We start from the raw sequence: 10,155 nt of genomic DNA, 5'->3' as shown, positions 1-10,155 counted from the left end.
CGCTGTAGCCGAAAGAGGGGGGCGATATTCAGCAAAAAAAAAAAAAAGTTGCAAGTTTATAAAGTCGATTGTTGCTATGACAACAAGTGAAAGCCACCGCTAGCATCTTAGTCCAACCAATCAATAAACACCCATAAGATGACAATTTGGCCTCATTTAAATAAAACCAACTATAAGCATCAACATCACCACCCTAAAGACCTTAACGAGGCGTTGTTACACGTTGGGATAGATTCATTAGAAAGTTAGCCAGCATAAATGCCGTTGTTAGCATCGTAAAAACTCTCAAATTTGCCGCTTATTTCTCTGAATATTGCCCCCTCTCTCAGCTCTCTCTGGCTCTAAAATGCTGTTGTAGAAAAGCATCCAGCTCACAACTGCAAAATTAAATGTTCCTCGTAGAAACTCTAAATAACAGCCTGAGCTACATGTAGAATAGCGTGCTAACGTGCTAGCTGCGCTGCTTCGGCGTCCTCAGCGGGCTGAAGAACGGGTGCCACAGCGCCTCCTCCAGCGTGATGCGTCTGATGACGTCATACTCCAACATGCAGCCAAGCAGGTCGAGCAGCTGCCTGTCGCCCTCGCTCTTCCTGTGCATGAACTGCTGCAAGAGAGACAGACAGGTTAACTCCCAAGTTCCCGCCGCTGCTGCCGCCGCAGCTGATTGGCTGACGTGAAATTTGTGCGTACGTGCCTTTTTCTTTTCTTTTTTAACTTTATTTAACAATTTCACATACAGCAAATCAGTGTACTCAACATACAATTGGCTTTTGACAATACATTGAAAAATAAAATAAATAAATATGGAGATGAATAAATTTCAGTTTAACAGACCAAAGATTCAATGTGTAGGAATTTGGAAAGAATGCTGACTTTTTGCGTACGTACCTTGAGAGGTGTGCAGTGTTTCCTGACGTAGTCGTCACCGGAGCTCCCGTCATCCCAGTTCAGATGCTCGTTGTGCACGAAATGCTGCTTTCTGCACACAAAACAGCACAAAGACACGGTCACGATGCAGGTAAGACAAGCCCACTTCCTCCTCACCTGCAGCCGCCGACAGAAAAATAGGAACGATGCGTTAACTGATCAGATGTGTCGGCCCAGTTGCCAGAATGTAGCATTGCCGATACATTAAGGCTACTCGTCTGGGTGGATACCTGGTCTGTGGATACCTGGTCTGTGGTTACCTGGTCTGTTTCAGCAGGTGGGGGGGAATTGGACCCAGGACTTTCTCCATCATGGCAAGATGTTCGTTACTGTCGTGGGTCTGAAATGAGAGACAAGGGTGGAGACTGAATATGAGGAGTCGTTGAGACCAGTGAAGGAAGTGACCATATTTGGACTGTGGAGGAGTGATGGGTGGATCTGATGAACACAAGCCAGCAAAGCGGCACCCTTACTGGATCTGGATCCATCTGGATTCTGGAGTGAAGCTGCTAACAAAGTTAGATTCTATAATTCATGGACAACTTTACAGCTAAGTGTTAAAATCATCTTAGCAGCTAACTAGCATTGGTAGCGTGGTAGAGACCTGTCAATCAGCAGGTAAGCCCCGCCCCTAAAGCATCCCCTGCTTTCTGGTCTGTTGGACTCTAAATGGACCATAATGTACTAAATGAACATCATGCTGGATTGAAGAAGACTTGAAACTAGAGATTGAGACCATAAACTCATGTTTACAATGTTTACTGAGATAATACATCAAGAGAAAAGTTGGACTATTTTCTCATAGACTTCTATACAACCAGAGAGTAGTCGCCCCCTGGTGGCCAGCAGGGAGAATGACAGTTTGAGGAGCTTTAGCTTTAGCTTCACTTTTCAGAAACAGATGTTGCCGCCAAGGGTAGAAAAACATACAACTGTGTGTGTGTGTGTGTGTGTGTACCGGGAAGAGTGTGCGTCCCAGGTAAAACTCCATGAGGACGCAGCCCAGACTCCAAACATCACAAGACTGGTTCCAGCCCAGATCTGTGAAAAACACACCGTTAGAACTAGAACCTGCAGCTTAACAGAAGTGTGTGTGTGTGTGTGTGCATGTACCCAGTATGACCTCTGGAGCTCGGTAGTGGCGTGTTGACACCAGAGATTCATGATGTTCGTGGTCAAATGTGGCGGTGCCGAAATCCACCACCTTCACCTCCAGACTCCTCGGTTTCTTCTGCTCGCACTTCTAATACACACACACACACGCGCGCACACACACACACACACACACACACACACACATACATAGACACACACACAAGCACACACACACAAACACACACACTAAAACATCACGCTAAACATCTGTCACCTCGAGGCGAGAGCGCGGGACATTGTCGGCCACTTTACCGTGTCGGGGTTGACCTCCAGATCGTAGTCGGAGCAGACCAGCAGGATGTTCTCAGGCTTTAGGTCTGTGTGGGTCAGCTTGTTACGATGCAGGACTGTGAAACACAAACGCACCCGTCAGTTCCCAATGACAACTGGTTCGGGAGTCAGAGGTCACAAGGGAAACTCACAGCAGACGGCTCTGAAGAGCTGGAAGGCCATGTGTCTGATCTGCTCCACGCCGAACGGCAGGAAGTCGTTCTGTCGGAGGAACTCGAAGGTGCTCAGGCCGAGCAGCTCGAACACGATGCACACGTGACCTTCGTGTTCAAACCAGTCTAGCATCCTCACACAGGCGCTGAGGGGAGTTGGGGGCAGGGGAGGGGAGCAAGGAGAGGGGAAACGGGGAGACATTTAGAGATTGCAAAACTAATAGGATAAAAGATGATTTACACTCACAATGTGTTGTCGTCATCCAGGCTGTTGATCTCCTGCAGCACTGCGATCTCAGACCTCGCAACTTCACGGAAACACTCAATGTTCCTCACGATCTTCACGGCAACGCGATCCTTCCTGTTGAACAATCAGGGAAACAAGTAAACAGGACTCATTCAGCTTAAAACCCAAACCACCTTGTTCAGGTGGACTAGTGTTGTTGGTTGATTCAGGCACAAATCTGGATTATAAAACAAACATTGCGTGTAAACTCAAATTCAAAAATGTTTCTGAGGGTTTAGACTGTATTCTGTCGCTACAACTGACTTTTTACAGCACTAACTTGACCATAATCCGAACTCAAATCATTAACTACAACCAGCGTGCAAGTGATTAGCATTAGCGATTAGCATTAGCGCTAGTAATTTGCTTATTGAAAGGGCAATCATGGACGGCAAATTAAAAACAGTAAAGTGCATCTACGTTAAAGTAACGTAGATCAAACCCAGCAGTTCATGCGGTGCTTTTCTATGTAACTGTAGCGTGAAATCAACGAGGAATCGGCTAGCTAGCTAGCTAGTCGAGTAGAGGATGCATCCTTCGTGGTCTGCATTGGCCACGACCTTTTGTAGGTCACTGAAATGAGACGGTCGGGTCTACGGAGGATTTCCTCTTTGCTTCACGTTATAGCCTATAATTAGCTAATTCCCGATTTCTGGCAGTTTGTTAACATAAACCAGGATGTCGTCATGATGGAGGGAAACCACGATGTGGGAATGTCGTCACCGTTAAACCTGCATGCGTACTTGTCTCTATCGATGCACTCCACCACCTTCCCGAAGGCTCCGACTCCCAATGTGGACACCACCTCGTCTGGGAAGGACAGTGTACCGTTAGCGACAACCACTCTTTCATTCACATTATTCATTTACACTCATATTCTAATGTTGGTCATTGATGTGGAACCGGTCAACAGCAGGATGTTCCAAATTAGGTCTTATTCCAAACAGCTGGTGTGATATGCTGATGATATTCAGGCGTTTGGGAGCATGACAGTGTATTCAGAATATGCTTTTTGGATTTTACTTTAATTTGCAAATACACTCTATTTCCAAAAAGAAAAGCATGAAGAAGAAGAGTGGTGACTAACAAGCATCGACACTACGTGCTACGTGACTGCAGCTTAGTATATTAATGTATTATATAATATGTTCATTAGAATAAAACTCTTAAAGGAGTCCGCCATGTTTCTACAGTAGCCCACAACGGACAAAACAAAGTTCTGCAATACGCTTGGAAAGGGAGGGGTATTCTCTCTTTCTAGAACATTAAAGCTATGACGAGGACAGAAGAGAGAAGAAGACAAAGGCTGGCGTACATCTGTCTTTCATCAGGAGGCCGGCGTGATAGACCAGGTGACCCTCTTCGTCGTCCTTGCAGCTCTTTCCCATGGGACCCCTCTTCTCTCCTACTGAGTTAGCGGTTTCTAAGGTCTTCTGGTCGAAGCTTTCCGTCTTCCTGTTGGCGAGGACGTCTTTTCTGGACTCATCTACCAGCATTAAAGAAAGACATACATGAGATTACTTGTTCAACCGAAGGGAAAGTTAAATTATCACAAAAAACATAAATGTACCGTTAGGTTTTACCAGAGGTGTCAAAAGTACAGACTCAAGTAAAACTACTGGTTCAACTTCTCTACTAAAATAAAAGTACAGGCTAAAAAAGTATTCCTATGAAGAAAATTTCTATTGGCTGTTTTTTTTTACAAGGCTAACTGAATCCGACGTCATATTAATAATAAGAAAATAAATCAACAATTCCCCTGAAATGCATTCATTTTTTCGACCTGGATCAAAAACACAAGTCGAAAATAAGATTACCTCTCCAAGACCCATACTGGTTGTCCTTCTTGCCCATAGTGCTGCTGCTCACACCGGGCTCTGTAACCCCGATGTGTCCCATCTGGACCGGACTCTGAAGGTCTGGCGAGTACTGGATGGACAACAAGAAGAAACACAAGAGGACGAGGCAAAAGTAAAGTCACACAAGTAAAGAGACATTTCCGGAAAACATACAAATAATACGATTGGCGTCTAACACCGGTTCGATGGTTGCTAGTCCCGTGTTGTTGGACCCCCATACGTAGTCTTTCTCAGTATTTATGGATGGTTTATTTCATGTGTCCAACACCAATAAGGATCCTTATAGCAGAGAAACAGTTTGCACATAAAAACTAATAGATCTCATTCTACGACTGTTTGACAAACTGCTGTGAGATTGGGTTGATAATTATTGAGATCCTTTCTGAACACTTTCCATGAATATCCAAACATGCAGCTCCATCAGCATCATGCCGTCTCTGACTGGTCCAAGCAAATAGCTTCTGAAAACAACTCACTGTGTTGCTAAACCTGAAAGAAAGAAGTTGGTTCTGTAGAGTAAAAAGTGCAAAAACCTCTTCAGTGTCCTCCTTCTGGTATGTTTCTGTTCTCTGCTCTCTAAATGTGGAAAACCTTTAATCCTCGGTGCTCTGCCTGGTATTCAAACCCTCCGTCCTCCACAGTCCTTGATCCCTACAGGGACAAAGATTTCCACCGCCTGAAGTCCTCTTCTGTTTCCAAAGCTATACATAGTGATACATCCGTCCAACCTACAACCCCGTCGCGTCTCTATCGCTATCTTTCCCCGGCCTTTTGGAAGAAGGCTTAGTTACGACCCCACAGCCGGCAGGTCGGCTTCCAGAGGGGCCGAGGAGATAATGTGAAACCATAATGGTCCCTGTGGAGGTTTGAAGAGCAGCCGCTGGATACGGCGGTATCAGAAGAGTACAGAAGAGGTTTGGAGCTTGATAAAGGTGTTGGGTTTTAATGTACAACTCTAGAAAGAATATTAACAGGTCCTTCTGAAGATGCACTTTAAAAACATCATGATGTAGAGCAGAGATCTTCAACCTGGGGTCTGGGACTATAGGCCCTGGGGGTCCTTGGCCTGAAAACCTTGAAGACCTCTGATGTAGAGTTTAACTAACGTTACTCAAACAGAAGAGTATGCCACAGATTTCGGGGGACTATTTTCAGCAAATAGAGCTCCGGTCTGTTTTTTTCTGCCGGCTGGGAAGCAAACGTGGGCTCAAAATAAATGAGTGTGACCGCATTCGTGGCCGCGGAGGACGTGAGTGACATCTTGACAACACGTCCACAAGCTCACAGTTTGCTTCCACTCCATCGCCGGGTAATGAAAACCTCCTCCACAAATAGCAGACATACCGTTCACAGCGGGGGGCTTCTCTCAGCCCGCCACCTTGGTTCTGATTCATCTTCATCACCTCAACCTCCTTTCCTGCTATTGCTGCTTCACAGCAGATAATACATGCCAACTACAGTCTGCAGAAGTTGCCAGATTTGAAGAATCCACAAGTTCAACTTTTGTGTTTTAACCAGGTGTATTTAGACTTTTTGACGTGTCTTGGTTGACTTGTTTGTAAAAGCCGAGGGGCGTCGCTTTTTATAGCCGCCGGCGTGACAGCGTGTTGGAGGCTCCCGGAGCAGGAATGGATCCATCTCAGCTGTCTCTGATTGGCTGTAAATCAGCGCTGAAGACGACTCACTGCTGCTGACAGCATACAGGACCGTTGTGACTCACTTAAAGATCCTCTAACATTCACTACTCACCAGCACTGTCGGGGGTGTAGAAGGTTTCACTCTGCATGCAGCTTGATAGGCAGAACAGGGGGGTCAGGTGCCCCATCCAAGACTTGATGTGTCCATATCATGCTAGTTAGATTTGATATAAGGACTGGATGTAGACACAACAGTAGATGTCAGCTACTGGTTTGTGGACCATCTTGGTCTTTGGTTGTTACCATCTTTGGCTTTGGTTGTCTGTTGGTCTGAACTTCTGAAATTACAATTTCTTGAAGGTTTGGCACCATTCGGTTTCTAATTTGAATGGAAGATGATTTAATTGAATCCAGATGCTTAAGATCTGTGAGTTAAACCTTTAATTGAAGCAGATTATTCTCTCCTATCATTTTACGTAAACAGTTCATCTGATACAGCTTTAAATACACTTAGATGAAATCTAATCTAACGGCCACGCAGCTCTAACAATGAGCACTATGTCTACTGACCACACACGACTCTTTCAAATCCATGGAGCTTTTTACATCCTGACCCAAAGCAGCTTTGAAAAATGTGTTAATTGTTGTTGTTTTTGAGATATTAAGCTTATTTATTCCACTAAAATAAAATAAATGCGATGAAAACCTAGCCTTGTCAAAATAATGATTTTGAGATAGTAAATCCTTACTTGGAGAATTCTCATAATTTTAAGACATTTTAAGATACCGACAGTATTTTCAAGTAATTACTCATTATGAGTTAAGTTTTTTGAGACACACTACGTCATTATTTTGAGACACTGTCATTTTTTTGAAAAAAAAAATCATTATTTTGAAAAACTATGCATTATTTTGAAATAAAAAGAAGAAAATAAATTTAGTCAAAATTTCAAAACCTTCCATTAACTTTTCATCCGTTTTTTTAAATTTTTTTTTTATCATGACTCATATTATCTATTTTTTGTTGGGCTTCAAAAATTTGAGGTTGTAAATATGAGCCACAAAAAATAAGTTCCTGTTGACTTCAGGATCCAGTGGATCAGGATCTCATCAGACTTTGTGTAGTCGAAGTGTCTCTCTGCTCACCTGTCTTTGCTATCGGAGCTGTGATGAGTTTCTGCTTCTCCTCTCTGGCTCGCTGCTGTTTGGTCTGTTAGAGTAAGTTTCCCTCCTCTTCTTCAGCGCCCCCCCCCCCCCCCCCCCCCCCTCCCCCCCTCCAGGGGGTAAGGCAAACACTTGTTGCCACGCCGCGTAGCTGCCAAACAAGGAGAGACAGAAATGGCGTCCGCGGTGCAATAAAACATTATGTCCCGCAGAAAACGAAGACGTGAACATTCCTGTGTACTTCGGGGCAGTAAAATCCTCGGCCAGCTGCAGTGAAAAGGGACACTGGGACCTGGTCCAGCCCCGACCCCTGGCCTGACCCAGCAGGGGCTCCTCTTTCATCCAGGGAAAACAACACTGCCCCTGATCTGGAACCAGCCTGTGTGATGCATTTCAGTGGGACAATATTCTGGATTAGGACTCATTCCAACGCAGCATGTACACATTAAGACGTGTTGATATTATTCACCAGAAGTCCACCATAATCGGTCCACCTAAAGAAGTCCACCACATCCAGTCCACCACCGCTGGACAACTTTGAGAAAAAGGTTTCACCCAAACTATCTAAATGTGACATCACCTGCTGACGTTATTCTGACATGATGAACGACGTGTCGGGCATCGATCTGTCGAACAGCAGAAAACGGCGCCAATGTGGGACTCAAACGGACCAGAGGATGTCGGTTAGAAAATGGAGGAAGACAATGTTATTCAATTAATTAATGACCCAACAAGGAGTAAATATGTTTATTTTTGGGCATTTTCACATTATTTGAGCACCTTTTCATGGTCGCCAACATGACGTGGTGTTCCTCAGAGCTCAATTCCAGGCCCATTGTTTTTCTGTTTTTATGCTTTGACTCACTTTTCTCAAACTCTTAGCCTACTGTTTGGGGTCTGAGACTTGTTTTAGTGACACTGTCTGTCTGCTCTGTTTCTCAGCTGACCAGCCCGTAACCTTTAACCCTTTAAAATGCAGATGGCTTCACAGTTAAAGATCATGTTTTCACAATAAAACATTCAAACACACTATCTTTAGCGTAACAACCGGCGACCAGGCTAAATGTTAGCACAAATCTAAATTTAACACTGTGGCTTAATGGTGGATACGGCAGACAAATGTTCTGTGGTGATTTCCACCAGCTGTTAAACTTCCTGCCGTGACATCATTGGTTGGCGTGGCCAGAGGTGCAGCAGTGAGAAAACATCTAATAGTCACATTATGCAAATCATTTTCTCCCAACAACAGGACACCAAACTGTGGATTTTTAAATGTTAACTTCTTTCTTTATAAACACGCAATTTATATATAAAAAAAACCCTGAAATACTTACAATAAAAGATCAGCTCAGTCAGACTAGAAGCAGTTACGTGGTTTTGTGGTCTGTAACTGTATCAGTTGCGTAAACAACCTTTTTAACTGCCGCATGTTTCGGTTTGAGGACGTGAAAGTTGATAAGACACAAGCTCGTTATTTCTGTCCTAAACATAAAAAATAAAAATATCTCCACCTTTAACGGTTCACAGCGTTCAAATTCTGAAATACGATGCTGAACAGCACCGCAGGCAGAAGCTCTCCCCCTCATTCATATTCACTACATATTTCATTTTAATGTTTTAACATATTAAGAATCTTTCTCTTAGCTGTCAGACTTTATTCTCATTCTAACAACGACATCATGCTTTGATATTTTATGCGACTTAGATGAAGAAAGTACAAAATGCATAAAACATTGTTTTGTGATGCTCATTGTTGATATTTTGTTTTTATATATTATAAGTTGATTTATGTGTCACTTCTACCTGCTCCTCTTTGAACAAATAATAATTAATTTATTTTGTTGATTCAGAACTTTCTGTACATGTTTAGTGTTAATTGTATTGGTTTCGTAACTTGAGTTCGAAGTTACGCGACAAATATGTTCAATGTTTGGGTTGAATAAACTACACATCAACTCAAAGGAAAGCTCCACGTTTCTTTTGCTTTGAGGTTCACAGTGGACTCAGTTGAAAGGTCTACCAAGAAATGTCTCCAGCTGACCCTACTGGACTCATCACTGTCAGTGGATCACACTGTAGTGAATGTGTGTGAACACTTGGGGGCGCTGCAGTTGGACTTCTTTAAATCCAAAGAAGATGCAGATCGTGAGGTCGATTCGTCCCAACTGCTCGCGTGTGATTCATTACAGTCGAAGGAATCGGACGTGAGAAATTCAATTTGGTGGAGAGAGCACACGCAAACACACGCACACACACACACACACACACACACACACACACACACACACACACACACTGTAATGAAGAGTAGCCTTCCAATGCCACTCGTATTGACAGACTGATGAAAGCTCTCAGCTCAGATTGGAATCCATCAGACGGTCCGACGTACAGCGCAGCATCAATGTTTACTGGATTTTGTGGATCCGGACCCATGAAGACCTCAACTGGTCCAGACCCACGAAGACCTCCACTGATCCGGACCCACAAAGACCTGTGCTGGTGCATCAGAAACAAAAACATCGGATGTTGAAGTTGGCCTCGGAGCTCTGCAGGGATTGTAGCTGCGTATAAAGATGGAGAACGTAAGCAACAAGTTGGCAAAGCTTAGCTGCTCGTAAAAACACGTTCCTGAGGAGATGGTGGCGACCAAAAGAGAGCTAGAAGGAGGCTGAATGATGATTTCC

The 10,155-nt window shown here is 43.9% G+C and overlaps 1 protein-coding gene across 3 annotated transcripts in view; it reads right to left on the bottom strand.

The window, feature by feature from the left end:
• Window positions 1-304: 304 nt before the first annotated feature.
• Window positions 305-10,155, bottom strand: part of LOC311025913 (dual specificity protein kinase CLK4-like) — an 11,004-nt gene continuing 1,153 nt past the window's right edge. Inside the window, exons 1-12 of one of the 3 annotated variants that reach the window (XM_084029068.1) lie at window positions 7,454-7,514; window positions 4,629-4,740; window positions 4,127-4,297; window positions 3,555-3,621; window positions 2,773-2,886; window positions 2,505-2,671; window positions 2,335-2,429; window positions 2,041-2,170; window positions 1,886-1,968; window positions 1,188-1,267; window positions 889-979; window positions 305-604 (exon numbers count right to left, since the gene is read on the bottom strand). In XM_084029068.1, coding sequence (XP_083885194.1) covers window positions 452-604; window positions 889-979; window positions 1,188-1,267; window positions 1,886-1,968; window positions 2,041-2,170; window positions 2,335-2,429; window positions 2,505-2,671; window positions 2,773-2,886; window positions 3,555-3,621; window positions 4,127-4,297; window positions 4,629-4,710 — 1,233 coding nt within the window. In that variant the 5' untranslated portion in view covers window positions 4,711-4,740; window positions 7,454-7,514 and the 3' untranslated portion in view covers window positions 305-451. Of the gene's footprint in view, window positions 605-888; window positions 980-1,187; window positions 1,268-1,885; window positions 1,969-2,040; window positions 2,171-2,334; window positions 2,430-2,504; window positions 2,672-2,772; window positions 2,887-3,554; window positions 3,622-4,126; window positions 4,298-4,628; window positions 4,741-7,453; window positions 7,515-10,155 lie in introns of those variants that run through there. The other 2 variants (XM_084029070.1, XM_084029069.1) reach the window with 2 other exon arrangements.

The sequence above is a fragment of the Eutrigla gurnardus genome (genome assembly GCF_963514095.1).
Source record: "Eutrigla gurnardus genome assembly, chromosome: 15".
Classification (NCBI taxonomy): Eukaryota; Metazoa; Chordata; class Actinopteri; order Perciformes; family Triglidae; genus Eutrigla; species Eutrigla gurnardus.
This window is presented reverse-complemented; position numbering and strand designations above follow the sequence as displayed.